The 15,414-nt window shown below is 36.8% G+C and overlaps 1 protein-coding gene across 9 annotated transcripts in view; it reads right to left on the bottom strand.

Annotated features, from left to right (window-relative positions):
• Positions 1–15,414, bottom strand: part of RNF17 (ring finger protein 17) — a 133,281-nt gene that overhangs the window by 17,939 nt on the left and 99,928 nt on the right. For 7 of the 9 annotated variants that reach the window (XM_055096554.2, XM_055096552.2, XM_003812609.6 and 4 more), the window contains 6 exons: positions 12,799–12,901; positions 11,670–11,785; positions 9,104–9,393; positions 4,099–4,262; positions 1,865–1,984; positions 460–540 (listed from right to left, as the gene is read on the bottom strand). In XM_055096554.2, the coding sequence (XP_054952529.1) occupies positions 460–540; positions 1,865–1,984; positions 4,099–4,262; positions 9,104–9,393; positions 11,670–11,785; positions 12,799–12,901 (874 nt within the window). The remainder of the gene's footprint in view (positions 1–459; positions 541–1,864; positions 1,985–4,098; positions 4,263–9,103; positions 9,394–11,669; positions 11,786–12,798; positions 12,902–15,414) is intronic. The other 2 variants (XM_055096553.2, XM_034936471.3) reach the window with 1 other exon arrangement.

Here is a 15,414-nt window from a genome sequence, read left to right as displayed (position 1 = left end):
CTTAGCTCTTGGCATGTTACTTTGTAGTGCAAATGTTTTAGGTTTTTGCCTTGTTTCACTAACCAGATAAGGGCTTTGAGGACACAGATCATGATAGACTCCCAGAATTACCTGGACCAGAGACAGTGCTGAGTGTTCAGCACCATCTTGGAAACTGCTACATATAATTATAAACATGTCCAACAATTTAATACTGCTCCCTGTAACAAAACAAGCTGTTAATAAAGAATCTTTCAAATTAGTGACTTTAATGGTTATGAAAGTTCTCAGGAACTTGTTCAAAAGCAGGCTTATTTAAAGCAGGCGCAGGAACCAAACTGGTAGTTTCTTTTATGCTAACAAGCAATTCACATAAGAAGGTATATACCATTGCTTATCATCAAAAATATCCCTCAAATTATGTTAATTATAATATTTTATGGCAAGTAATTTATACCAACTATATATACTTTAAATTACCATAATGTGAATGTCCACCTGTCTCTTTGAAAGCAGTTGTTGAAGAACTTCTATTGCATCTGGTTGCCAGACATTCCCAACCTATTTGAGATTAATAAACTCAGATTCTTTTATGCTTTCATAAAATCAGAGCAAGAGGCAAATTAAGATACACAAAAGTAGCCATAAACAAATAATATCAGATAGTAGTACAAAATACACAAGCAGTTCTCAGAGAATATCATAGGTACATGATAAAAATAATCTTTAAAAATGAATAATTTGAGTACTCATTTTATGCTTTAAAAATATAAACCTGTTCAGCCAGAGGTGAGAAAACACACACACACACCCCCTACATTTAAAAACAAAACATTACATTTAAGACTTTTTAAAAAAGACCAATATGCCAATGCAGTGCTTGTAACAAGGCCTACAATATGTATTCATTAAGGAATAGTGATTGTTACGTCTTTATGCGTTGAGAGGTTCACATGGTGAGGAAGTGAGGCTTCCTGCCAAAGCAATGTGAGTCAACCATCTGAAGTGGACCCTCTGTCCCCAGTTGATCCTTCAGGTGACTACACTTATGGTGGACATCTTGACGGCAGTATCACAAGGGACCATGATATGGTTTGGCTGTGTCCCCACCCAAATCTTATCTTGAATTGTAATCCCCATGTGTCGAGAGAGGAACCTGGTGGGAGGTGACTGGATCATGGGGCAGTTTCCCCCATGCTGATTGTGAGTTCTCACAAGAACTGATGGTTTTGAAAGTGTTTGGCCGTTTCCCCTTCAATCTCTTTTTCTCCTGCAACCTTGTGAAGAAGGTATGTGCTTCTCTTTCGCCGTCCACCACAACTGTAAGTTTCCTAATGCCTCTTCAACCATGGAGAACTGTGAGTCAATTAACCCTCTTTTCTTCATAAATTACCCAGTCTTAGGTAGTATCTTTATAGCACTGTGAAAATGGACTAATACAGACCCCTTGTCAAAACAAACCAGCTAAGCCACTCCTAATCCCTGAACCATAGAAACTGCATGAGATAATGAAAGTTTATTGTTGTTTTAGACCACTAAGTCTCAGCTTAATTTGTTATGCAGCAAGACAGAATAAGACACTCTTTTATCTGATCTCCAGCTTCAAGTTTGTTGTAATTTCATTTGATAAAGAAATAAACTTTTGCAATCTTATACCTTCCCACTTATGAACATGTCTCTTCATTTATTCAGATGTTTTACAGCCTTGAGTATAATTTTGTAACTGTCTTCATAAAGGCTGTTTAGCTGTCTTAGTAACTTGTTGGTGTTTTATTACTTTTTTGTTGCAACTGAAATTTCATTTTACATTCGAAATATTTCTAAAAAATTATTAATAAAAACTAATATTTAAAATTAATCATTCCACAAATTATTATGTACTCACAGGTGTGGTATTATGGAGCTGACAAGGAATACAAAACTGGGGTATATCAGGATACAGCAAAATAGGGTAAAGATGGCACTGCGGAATCTTTTCAGTGAATCCATGATCTAAATATTGTACCTGAAACATGACAAATACAATTTATAGTTAAAATTTATTATTAAAAGCTAGGGGACAAAAGGAATTTCCTGTTATTAGAAGAAAGACAGGCCGGGCTTGATGGCTCATGCCTATAATCCCAGCACTCTGGGAGGCAGAGGTGGGTGGATTGTTTGAGCCCAGGAGTTTGAGACCAGCCTTGGGAACACGGCAAGACCCCATCTCTAACGAAAATAAAAAAAATTAGCTGTCTGTGGTGGTATGCGCCTGTAGTCCCGGCTACTCAGGATGCTGAGGTGGGAGGACTGCCTAAGCCTGGGAGGTCAAGGCTGCAATGAGCTGTGACTGTGCCACTGCACTCCAAGCCTGGTGACAGAGGAAGAACTTGTTTCAAAAAAAAAAAAAAAAAGACATCTGAAAAGTTTAAAATCTGGATTTCAAAAATTTCCAGGAAAAAAAGCAATACTGTATTTATTCCCTCATCCAATAGTGTATCAAACCTCATTGTAAAAAGGTTTTCTTACACTTAACCCATCAGACTTTTTTTGAAAAAAACTGGGTTTTATTGGATTTACAAATTCCTCAAGAGCAATCCCTTTTTGAAATGCTTTAATATTGATAATTCAATTTCTAAATTGTCTTAAGGATAAGGAATGCCAATAAATTATTTCTTCTGTCCCAACATAATGAAATGAACATATCACTGTTTAATTGGATTTGCTTGGCAATTACCATTAAAAAATAAAATAGAATTAAACAAAAAATGTCTGAATACCTCACAGATAATTAGGATATGGTTTCACGAGACATTTATTTCTTAATGTGAATCACAGGATAAACTTTGAAAGATACCAGATTAAGAAATGAAAAATCCACTGTGTATACTAAAAATGTAAAGTGACCACATGAAAAAAATAAAAGGTGATGATTAAACTATCAAAGTTCTTTTAAGTAAGTTAAAATAAACAGATATTTGGACAGCATGAGAATTTTTATAAAAGTTCACCATCTTATTTATTTTGATTCCACAAATGTAAAGTTCATGAAGTATGATAACTTGATGAACACTGAATTTCATTTTACCTTTGTAAAGAAAAAAAGGTCAGGGGTTATCTGAGCAACTCGAATGTATGTCACTTTGCACATACATTCAAGTTGCTCAGATAACCCCTATAACTATCCAGATGTTTAAGTACTCACCCCAAATTTGAAACTATTTTACTTCTATGAAAACCATTAAAAATTTGTAGTTCAATAGAAAAAGTGTAAGACTTAGAATCAGAAGTTTAGGAATCAGATGCTTGGATATTAACTCTAGCATTACTACCCAGTGACCCTGGCAGGTCACTGAACCTAAATTTCAATTTTCTTATTAGTAAAATGGGAATAATAATCTATGTCTAGGATAACTGTAAACAAATTATAAAATATAAATGCATATATGTGAAGGAAGCTAAAAAACCTGAAGTGCTATGTAATCATTAGTTATCATCATCAAACAGAAAATAAACTCCTGTCCAGGTGGAAAAAAGACTTTTTCACTTAAGTTTTTCTCCCCTCACCCCTAATTAAAGTTTTCAAGTGCTGAATATATGATGAAGTACTTCATCAATTTCATTCCTTTACTTAGTAAATACAATGTATTAGAGGTATTTTCATCTATATTTTATATATATATATGTATATATATATATTTCAAAGGATGTAGCTATTTTTGAAGATTTTGACTGAAACCTGAGTGTTAGTTACCTCATTATTCTGGAAAGGTAAATTAGTCGTTATCCTGAAAAACTAACAGGGCCATAAACAAATTTGCTAGCGAGATATTAAACATACTGGAAAACATATTGTTTTACTTAACACTATGTGTGGAAACAGGGCTACCAATTACAACTAAGAGGTCTATCCATTAACCAATGATCAAATCCCTCCCTATTTTTTGCTTATTCAGGTTACTAAATATATTTGCAAATAAAACGAAAATTATTACAAATAAAAGTACAATATAACTGATCTTCCTACAAAATTTTCATCAAAAGATGTTTTAATCCAACTTTCTCGTGTTCAAATGCACAAGACTATTTAATGCTATAGCATTTAGCTTTAGAATTGTCACAAAAGAATATCAGACTCACTCTGACAGCGCCACCTACAACTTCCATCACCTTGCCACGATACCACAGAGTATCGGATCCTCTTACTGCACATGCTTCTCCTTTTTTCCAGAAATAAGGCTCCAAAAGACCAAGGCATTTTAAATTACTTTGAATTTCATTTGTCATTTTTATTAGCTCAAATTCTGAAAAAAAGTATTAAAGATAGAAAGCATTAAGGAAAATTCCCTATCATTTGTCAATTTAATAACTTCATTTCTTCAGTAGTATAATTAAAAACCAGTCCCCCAAACAGAACTTTTGTAAAAATCTGTGTGTGTTTTAAAACATACTAGTAATAGCATACAAACAATATTATGATCTTTGATTATATTTTGAGAGTACAAACATCATAAGGAGCTCTAAACACAAACCAGCTAGCCTAATATGAAAGTACTACCAATTCAAAATAGGGTCAGTTTGACAGCCCTAAGTAAAATAGGACACAGGTTATATACTACTTGTTGCTTAGATACAGTATGATGATGGGAATATAAATTAAAATTTCAGTTTTGCTTTTATTGCTAATTGGCCCATTAGTTCCACAGTAAACATATATATATATATCCATAACTGATACCATAGAAGGTAAGCTCTGGAGTCAGTTACCATTCCCATCTTACTGCTTTAGTTGTGTGATCTTGGGTAGTTCCCTTACCCCCAATAAGCCTCAGTTTATCCTTCCGTAATACCACCACCTATTCTGGGTGTAACAGCATCTTCTGGGAATAACAGTACCTGTCAGTATCATCAAGTGCTGCAGGAGGATTAAATGTAAAGCATCCAGCACACTGCCTGGCAGATAACAGGCTACTAGTTTGAACAATGACTATTTATACATGTCAAGCAAAGTTTCTGGGTTAAGTATTATTACTACAGGTCTCAAACGTTATTTTTTCTCGAACGGCCAATTGTACCGATTTTATTGTCTTTCAAATTAAAAAATATATTTAGGAGATCAACAAATGAGAGAAAAATTTCAGTAAATTCATAGCTACCATACCCTTATCCATAGGTACTAATTAGGAGCTAATGACACTAAGCCCTACGAGTGCTAGAGTTATCGACTATTCTGATGGGCCCAGGTTACAGTCAGGAAGCATTTGCAGCATTTGCACATAAGCCTAAAGATCTCATGAGGGACCTGAATATTCTCAAAAGTTCCTAAAGCTCCAGTTATTTGTTGTGATTTCTTTTCTCATTCTCAAGAAATATAAACTTCTGTATTTATTTTAGTTTTAGAAAATGAGACAGGGTCTTACTCTGTTGCCCAGGCTGGAGCAGTGGCATGAACGCAGCTCACTACAGCCTTGACCTCCTGGGCTCAAGCAATCCTCCTGCCTCAGTTTCCTGAGTAGCTGAGACCCAGGCATGCACCACCATGGCCAACTAATCTTTGCATGTTTTGTAGCGATGGGGTCTCACCATGTTGCCCAGCCTGGTCGCAAACTCCTGGGCTTAAGCAATCTTCCTGCCTTGACCTGAAGTGCTGAGATTACAGGCGTAAGCCACCGCACCCAGCCTGTATTCTTTTTTCATAGAGAGCCTCCAAACTTGTGTAAGTGACAGGTCTTACAAACTTGGAAACCCTCCACCCACACCCCCAGCATCTTAGTGCCAAGGTGAGGAAAATAAGGGAGACACAGTGGTGGAAAGCAGGTTAATTTATGCTAGTCCTGATCTAAGAGTCATTTTGCAGCCTATAGAAACCGGTTTCATATTGCTTCTCTTCCATGCTGGGAGAGTACTGAGGATGTCTACATAATCACTGGTGGCCTAAGTTCTAAATTCTGCCAACCACATGTGTCATTGCCACTCTTAGGTGTACAAAAAAAATGGGGCTCCAGGATTTTTATACTCTCAAGGATCCCAAGGTTTACAGATGCACAAAAATATTGAAATCATGGAGGAAAGAGTAAAATCCTGAGTGGCAGCCCTCATATATCATGATGCTAAAAACCCAACTACTTCATCATATACCTAATTTCCCTTATTCTTACCAAACTTCATTACTTCTATTCTTCCAGCCAGGCTGAACCCCTTTGTCTGATCTATGCCTACCTCCCTAAAGTTCCTAACTCTAAAAAGGTCTACCAGTATTTTTTCCCTGTCCATATCTATCTATATTTCCAAAGCCATGGGGTTTGGAGCGTTTCTCAGAAAAGTTACCTTTCCTCATCTCTAGCCTAACTTTGCCTTTGCTTTGTGACCTTGCAACACTTTGAACACAGTGTCTCCCACAGAAACAATAGGGTACAGTGAATAAAACACACAATTTAAGAAGCCAAGATGCACCTAAAGAAAAACAAGAAATCCAATGGATTTCAAGCGTTATAGGATACACAACAAAGTAACTTGTATACACACTAAAAGTAGTATAGGCTATCTTCAGGAAAAAAACTGGTATTGGTGTAGGGATAAATAGCACTAACACAGAACAGAAAGTTCAGAAACAACTCGTGTATACATGGAACCTTAATCTTTGACAAAGTTAGCACTGCAGATCAGTGGGGAATGTGTGGAGTATAAGCCGATGAGCTAGGACTACTAACTAAACCTATAAAAAAAATTGGATCTCTTCTTACCTACTGAAAAATCAATTCCGGGATAGCTTAAAGACTTTATGTAAAAAACAAAACTATAAACATTTTTTTACAAGATCATATAATGAAATAGCTTTCTGACATCAGAGTAAGAAAGGATTTTTTTTTTTTTTTTGAGACGGATTCTTGCTCTGTCACCCAGGCTGGAGTGCAGTGGCGCAATCTTGGCTCACGGCAACCTCTGTCTCCCAGGTTCAAGCGATTCTTCTGCCTCAGCCTCCTGAGTAGCTGGGACTACAGATGCCTGCCACCACGCCCAGCTAATTTTTGTATTTTTAGTAGAGATGGGGTTTCACCACATTGGCCAGGCTGGTCTGAAACTCCTGACTTTGTGATCCACCCACCTAGGCCTCTCAAAAGTGCTGGGATTACAGGCATGAGCCACTGCGCCTGGCCCAAGAAAGGATTTAAAACGAGATACAAAACCAAAAAACAAAGAAGATTGATAAAATTACATTAAGACCTTCTGTTCATCCAGAAACTCCCAAAAGACACTGAAAAGACAAGTAAGAAACTAAGAGAAGATACCTGGAACACATAAAACCAAGAAGGGATAAGTGTTCAGGATATATTAAGAACCATGAATCAGAAAGCAATGACTTAATGGAAAGTGAGCGAAGACATGGATAGGCATTCCAAAAACACAGAAATACAAACGACTCAAATAGAAGAAATGATGTTTACGCCATAAGAAGTCAAGGAAATGCTAATTAAAGCCATAGTGAGAGACAATTTCACATCCACTAGGATAGGTAGAACTTAATCTGACCTTATTAAGTGTTAGCAAGGACGTGGGGTAACAAGACTCTTCATGCACTGGTAGTGATGAGTGTAAACTGTTATAAACAACTTTGAAAAACAATTTGACATTACCTAGAAATTATCCACCAATTTTTTTTTTTTAATGGAGTCTCACTCACTCTATTGTCCAGGCTGGAAAGCAGTGGCACGATCTGGGCTCACTGCAACCTCTGCCTCCCGGGTTCAAATGATTCTCCTGCCTCAGCCTCCTGAGTAGCTGGGATTACAGGTTCGTGCCACCATGTCCAGCTAATTTTTGTATTTTTAGTAGAGATGGGGTTTCACCATGTTGGCCAGGCTGGTCTCAAACTCCTGACCTTGTGATCCACCCACCTCGGTCTCCCAAAGTGCTGGGATGACAGGCATGAGCCACCGTGCCTGGCCAATGATTACCAATTCTGTTCACTAGATTATGTGCCCTAGAAAAATTCTGCTTGTGTAACAAGAGACAGGTACAAGAATGTTCATAGTAGGATTTTTTGTAATCACAGAAAATCTAGAAACACATGTGTCTATCAATAGAACAGATACCGAGACATAATCATTCATGGAAATGCTATTAATTCATTTAAAAAATGAATGAAATATAGTGAAATGCGCCAAGGTGGACAAATCTCGAACAGTTTGATGAAAAGTCACAAAAGAATATGTACATTTTGGTTCTGGTTACATAAAGTTTGAAAGATGGAAAACCTAAAAAATTTGTTTAGTGACGCACACAGGAAATGATAATTAGCTAATTCAGAAAAGTGGCTGTATCTGGGGTGGCAAAACAGGAGACGTGTTCAAGTGGGGCAACACAAGTCTGCTTAAGTTCTGGCGATGCTGCTTCTTATCATGGGCAATGTGTATGTGGCTACTCATCTTAATGTTGTTATTTAAATAATACATTTTATACTCTTTCACATAAATAACATTTTATAGTAACTTCAAAAAATTCATTTGAACTCTACTTTTAGTGATTTTTAATGTGATCAGCACATTGACCCATTGTGGGAGTCATCCTTTGGGATCCCATCTTCACATGAGGAATTCCTATTAGATTTCCCACTTTGAGTAAAGGGGCCTGGACCTTTATTTCCTTTTTCTTTAACTTCATGTAGTTATCACAGTTGCTCAAGGTTCTATAGTTATGAAGCAACTCTAGAATGATTGCCTTCTTTGGCACATGCTTACCTCCCAGTGTGTGATTTCAGTTTGTTTTGGAGCTTGGTATGTTCTTTAATGCCAACTCAGTAAGTGTTCATTAAAAAAAAAAATTGGCATCTGATCTGACTTATTTGGGAGGGTTGTTCATCTGCCATAGTAGTGGAAATGGAAATTCCAAATTCCTTTCTTCTTATACTGAGAATAGCACTCACATAATTATAATTATATAACACTGCTATGTTAGAATAATGAAAAACTGCATTAAATGATTTTTATGTTAGGCATTATTAAAAGCACTTTGCATGCATTGTGTGAAATCATTTAATCCTCCTAACAACCTTGTGAAAATAACGTTCAAAGAGGTTGCCCAAAGTATTTCAATCCCTGTCGTTCTTACTAGAGAACTAGAGCCTACATAACATAGAAGGTCTCACCTGATAGTTTAGGTACTATAAATATAGTTCCGTCATCACCAACACAGCTGACTGTTGCCTCAAATACGTTCATGTTAGGAATAGCTGGTGGCTTATACCCTCTAGTGGTTCTTGGTTCTAGAATTTTCTCCTGAAATTCAGACACTTTCTGTTCACTGATTATGTCAGCAGTTTTCTTGTCAGGGTCAAAGTTAGTTTTAATACAGTTAGTAACTACTGAATCTTCCTGTTCCAGGGGGACTTCCAGAGACTTCTCAGATAATGAATGGCTGTTATCTAATTTATTAATTCTGTAACATCCAAAAAAGAACACATCTAAACATAAGCAAATATAAAATTCTGGGTAAAACAACATAAAAAGAATCATTCAGATATACATGAAATTGAAAGAAAATATTTGCTCTAATTTGTTACATAAAAATTAGCATCAGTTCAAATTAAAACTACTTTAAATTATGAGACTGATGAGAAAAAGCAATAAAAATTTAAGTAAATGTTTTAAATTTCTATATTTACAGACTATGCTCTCTTAAAATTTCATATGTATATCTCAAGCATTGTACAATGAATTCAATGTTACTAGAAGATACAACACCTTTAAGATGATTTCAATTTAGTCCACACATAGAACAGACATCTGGCAAGCTATTAGCATCCAAAAATACAAAGAAAACATGAGTCTCTTAAAAAATAAGGTACTATCCGTATATATGAATATACCATATTCATATATTACCTAAGTGGTAATATGCTATATTTACTCAGTTTTTCTACTTTATATCATTCCCTTCCAATTAAAAAAAATAGGTATCCCTACTGTATAAAAAAATAAAATCTTAGGAGGAAATATTAATATTGATTGTGTTTTAGTGGAATTATAGCAAGTTTCTTTTTCTTCTCATCTCCTGTACTTTTAAAAGGAAATAAGGGCCGGGCATGGTGGCTCACGCCTATAATCCCAGCACTTTGGGAGACTGAGGCAGGAAGATCACCTGAGGTCAGGAGTTTGAGACCAGCCTGGCCAACATGATGAAACCCTGTCTCTACTACAAATAGAAAAATTAGCCAGGCATGGTGGCGCATGCCTGTAATCCCAGCTACTTGGGAGGCCGAGGTGCGAGAATCGCTTGAACCCAGGAGCCAGAGATTGCAGTGAGCTGAGATCACAGCACTGCACTCAAGCCTGGGCAACAGAATGAGACTCTGTCTCAATCAACCAATCAATCAATCAATGGAAATAAAGCATTTATGAAAAAGCCACATAATTCCTCAAATACCCTGCTAGTCCCTCAACCCACCGCTGCCTTAAGATAGCTAGTAGTTTTAGTCTGTAAAAGCAGTAAAGAACATTACAACTGGTAGCAGACAATGTCAGTAGTATTAACTTGCCTAGCATTTTCCATTCTAACATTTCTTCTATCAAGGAATTGCCTTAGCCTAAAGGCAAAGCAATTAGCTGTATGCCAAAGCCCGGGCAATCCAGGCCATATCTCCCATATCTAGCCTCATGTCCCACTTTCTTTCTGACTTCTAATTCTCTTTCCGTTTCATCAGGACTGGGATCCCTGTTCTGAAGAAGGTAAGATATAAGTTAAGGCAAACACATCTACGGAGATCTGGCCATATATGGTACAAAGTGGCTAACTGGGACTTGTGTCTCCAATTCCAACATACCTCTAAATCTCTAGAGAGAGAAAAGAGGCCGAGCGTGGTGGCTCACACCTGTAATCCCAGCACTTTGGGAGGCCAAGGCGGGCAGATCACGAGGTCAGGAGATCGAGGCCATCCTGGCTAACACGGTGAAACCCCGTCTCTACTAAAAATACAAAAAATTAGCCAGGCGAGGTGGCGGCCACCTGTAGTCCCAGCTACTCAGGAGGCTGAGGCAGGAGAATGGCGTGAACCTGGGAGGTGGAGCTTGCAGTGAGCCGAGATTGCGCCACTGCACTCCAGCCTGGGTGACAGAGCCAGACTCCGTCTCAGAAAAAAAAAAAAAAAAGAGAGAGAGAGAGAAAAGATTAAGCTAGGGCCACAACCATATCCTGATCCTGTCCCTGGACCAAAGGTGCTTAAACTCCAAACATAGAACCCAAAAGGATCTTTAAATGTAAATACTGTTATTTATTTGCTACTCATCCTGTTTCATATAAATACATTTACATTTCATATAAATACATCTAGTAGGTATATACCTACCAGAATTTCTAAAATAAAGCCTAAACATTTATGTCTAAGCAAAGGATACCAAAGGGCTCAGATCTGGTATCCACTATATTGTTCTCTTTTTCTTTGGTTTACAGTGTAAATGTCAAAGGAGAGGGGAAATTACAAAAGCAAGTATGTCAGTAAACAGGCTTAAGTGTGCAAGAACTGACATGCCTGAAAAATGAAATGAGCAATTCTGAAGGAATCTATTTCTGAGCTGGCTCCTCAGGGTCAGCTTATAAATCTTTAAGAGCAAACAAGATGCAATTCAGACTTGAAAGCACACATAAGAAGATTTGCACACGCAACTAAGAGGCATCCATCACAAACTGATGTCAAAATTTTTTTAAAAAGTCTATACCTCCTTTCTCTCAAAGCCAAACCCTTTTTAATCAAATATTTAGAAACATCAACACGCTCTCCTTTTTCATCTCTGCAGAAAATTTTCACAGGTAATGGCCATGTTGTGTTGTTTTCCTGTAGTGATTTAAGAGCAGAGTAAATATGAAACACCAAAATGAAATCTTCATATAAACAATGTACATTTCACAGGCAGTTCTTCTACATTTCTCTAAGCAAGAAATATTCCCAACTGAGTCAAGTTATTTTGATATCTAAACACATCCAAAAATAGCACTGGGCCGAGTGCGGTGGCTCACGCCTGTAATCCCAGCACTTTGAGAGGCAGAAGTGGGCGGATCACTTGAGGTCGGGAGTTTGAGACCAGCCTGACCAACATGGGGAAACCCCGTCTTTACTGAAAATACAAAATTAGCCAGGCGTGGTGGCGCATGCCTGTAGTCCCAGCTACTCGGGAGGCTGAGACAGGAGAAGCTCTTGAACCTGGGAGTCGGAGATTGCGGTGAGCCGAGATCGCGCCATTGCACTCCAGCCTGGGCCACAAGAGCAAAACTCCATCTTAAAAAAAGCAAAGAGCATGGAAGAGAGTGGAACAGAGAGTTATTTTGTGAAATGCATCAGGAAAACCTCAATGTCAAGGTGAAATTAAAGAAAAAAATCAAACTGGAAACTTTTTTTTCCAGTCACAGAATGGGGAGTTGGGAAGTGAGGAATACAACATCAGTTAACAAGTTTCTTTATTCTTTTGCATTCTCTGTAAATTAGAGAATCAAAATATATTTTCCAAGGTGTGCCTTTTTTCTCCTACAAAAAGCAAAAGAACTACAAAACATATATTCTGCTTCATATGGAAAAAGGTATAAAACTGGAGAAAGCACATAAATAGTAATAAAATGAATTACAAAATTCTACTCAATGTAATAAAACATTTAAATTAGAAAAAAGAAAGCAAAGAATATTTTTGAAGTGGTCTGAAAAGATATATGCCTCTTATACTTTGAAATAAAACCAACAAAATTTGTAACAAAATCCAAATAGTTGGCTGCTATTTTCTCTACAAGAAAGAAAATAAATGGAATCGATGGAAACATTAATGAGATCATCAGCACATATCTCTTGTAACTTGTTACCTCACTATCCACCTGTAAGATTATAGTTGCTACAGCTCCAGTCAGGTACAATGAAAGACAGTCACAAGCTGTTGCTGTCCACTTGTCACTCCCACCAGCTGGTCTACAACAGAAAACAATGGCAACTTGTTTTATAAAAATAGCATACAATATTGAAATATACAAAAAACACTGTATTTACACACAGATACACTCATAGTTTGAACCAACTATATGTAGTAAAAAAAACAATTTAAACATGGATTCGTATTATTTTTACAATTTTTTCCCTCATTTTCCTATCTTTTTTTCATCCCTCTATTTTACTGAGGGCCCATATTACATATTAACTTATTTATGTGTATCTTTTCTGCAGCTACATTGAGGAGCTGTAAAAAACAGGTATATTTTAAATACTTTTTAAGTCATTATATACATTTCATGTATGTCAACTAGACTGTAAACTCCAAGAGAACAGGAATGATGATGTATTATGTGCATCATCATATTCCCTAATGACTAGTATAGTGCCTGTCACATAGAAGCCATTCCAGAAATATTTAATAGAAAGAAAAAAAGTCTCTTTGTAATGATGATTCCACTGCCCATCTTTGGAAGTTCTTTGGATTTCAAATCTAACTTGAATTGCTACCCATAAATAATAGAAATACCAGAAATTTTAATTACTGATTCAACAAAATTTTTTACATTATCTGATAGATGTGGTAATACAGTTTTAAATGATTAAAATTTAGCAGTACCATAGCCTAAGCTTTCAGCAAATACTGTCAGACAGTAATGCATAGTTTAAAAAAATGCTCAATAAATATCTGACAGATAAATGAAATGCAGAGTATCCAATTTCATCATCCATTTTAGTTTGCAGAGTTGAAACTGAGTGACTGCAGAGGTGTCCAATCTTTTGGCTCCCCTGGGCCACACTGGAAGAATTGTTTTGGGCCACACATAAAATACACTAATGTAGCTGATGAGCTAAAAACAAAACAAAACAAAAAACTCAAAAAAATTTCATAATGTTTAAGAAAGTTTACAAATTTGTGTTGGGTTGCATTCAAAGCCATCGTGGGCTGCAGGTGGCCTGTGGGCTGTGGGTTGGACAAGCTTGCCTTAGATGTCTCTAATCAGCAAATCTATCTCCAAGAATAAAGAATTGGTAACACAGAAGAGATTACAGATAACATAATGCAGGCTCTATAGGCTCTCTAAATATGGTTTCTAGTTCCAGAGTTTCATTGAGCTAGCCCATTAACTGAGTAAACAATTAATTCTGGTCAATTTTTTTAAGAGACAGGGCCTCATTATGTTGCCCAGGCTGGACTTGAACTCATGGGCTCAACGGATCCTCCCATCTTGGGTCTCCTGAGTAGCTGGGGCTAAAGGTGTATGCCATCACACTCAGCTTCGCCTGGTCAATCTTTTCACAGTAACATGGCTTATATGGGTGAACTAACCAAATCAACTGGGCACATAACTTGGCCAAACAGGATTTCGTAAATGTGCTATACTACTTATTGTAAAGCCCAGAGAGAGTTCTTACGTGCTAAGAAGCTTAAATTGTTAGGAACTCTTGGAACCAGTTATGGTTTATTTATTACGGTGGTATATAAATATAAGTCAATGTAACATCAAGGTTATCCATTGATTTATTATGGATATAAATATTAATTTAACATTTAAAAAATGTATGAATATAGAATTTCAGTTAGGGAAGATGAAAAAGTTCTTGAGATGAAATGGTGGTAAATGCTATACAACAATGTGATTTTTTTATTTTTATTTTTTGAGACAGAGTCTCACTGTGTCACCCAGGCTGGAGTGCAGTGGCACAATCTTGGCTCACTGCAACTTCTGCCTCCTAGGTTCAAGCAATTCTCCCTACCTCAGCCTCCCAAGTAGCTGGGATGACAGGTGCCTGCCACCACACCTGGCTAATTTTTGTATTTTTAGTAGAGACGAAGTTTCACCATGTTGGCCAGGCTGGTCTTAAACTCCTGACCTCAAGTTATCTGCCTGCCTCAGCCTCCCAAAGTGCTGGGTTTACAGGCGTGGGCCACCGCGTCCGGCCATGAATGTTCTTAATGTCATAGAACTGTACACTTAAGAATGGTAAAAGGGTAAACTGAGTGTAATATATATTTTATCAACCTAAGAACAATCTATTAAAAGGGATTTCTTAAAATGACAGTAAAACAGAGTGGTTAGAGTCCCGGTTCTGGGTTCAGACCGTGTTTATAATCCTAACTCAACAGTCAGCAGATATTTTATCCAGATAATAAAATACTTAACCTCTTAAATATTCAATTTCCTTACCTATAAATAGTATTTATATCTTTAAGGTTTGTTGTTAGGATTAAGTGAAATAGTGTCTTTAAGACAATTAATGCAGGTTCCAGAAGTTCTTAAAGGTTAGCTATTATTAGGCTTTTAAAATGATAATGGTATTCCATTCCAGTCCGTAAGATACCATTTAAAGTATGTACACAAACACATTCTCTGTACTGTTAGGTACAATTAAGGGACTGATATAATTCTGTTCAATTATTCTGATTGAACTATTTAATGTCAAAGTGAAAACTAACATAGGATTTATATAGTATGTGAGCTGAGACTTCCATT

This window comes from Pan paniscus, chromosome 14 (assembly GCF_029289425.2).
Source record: "Pan paniscus chromosome 14, NHGRI_mPanPan1-v2.0_pri, whole genome shotgun sequence".
NCBI classification, from domain to species: Eukaryota; Metazoa; Chordata; class Mammalia; order Primates; family Hominidae; genus Pan; species Pan paniscus.
This window is presented reverse-complemented; position numbering and strand designations above follow the sequence as displayed.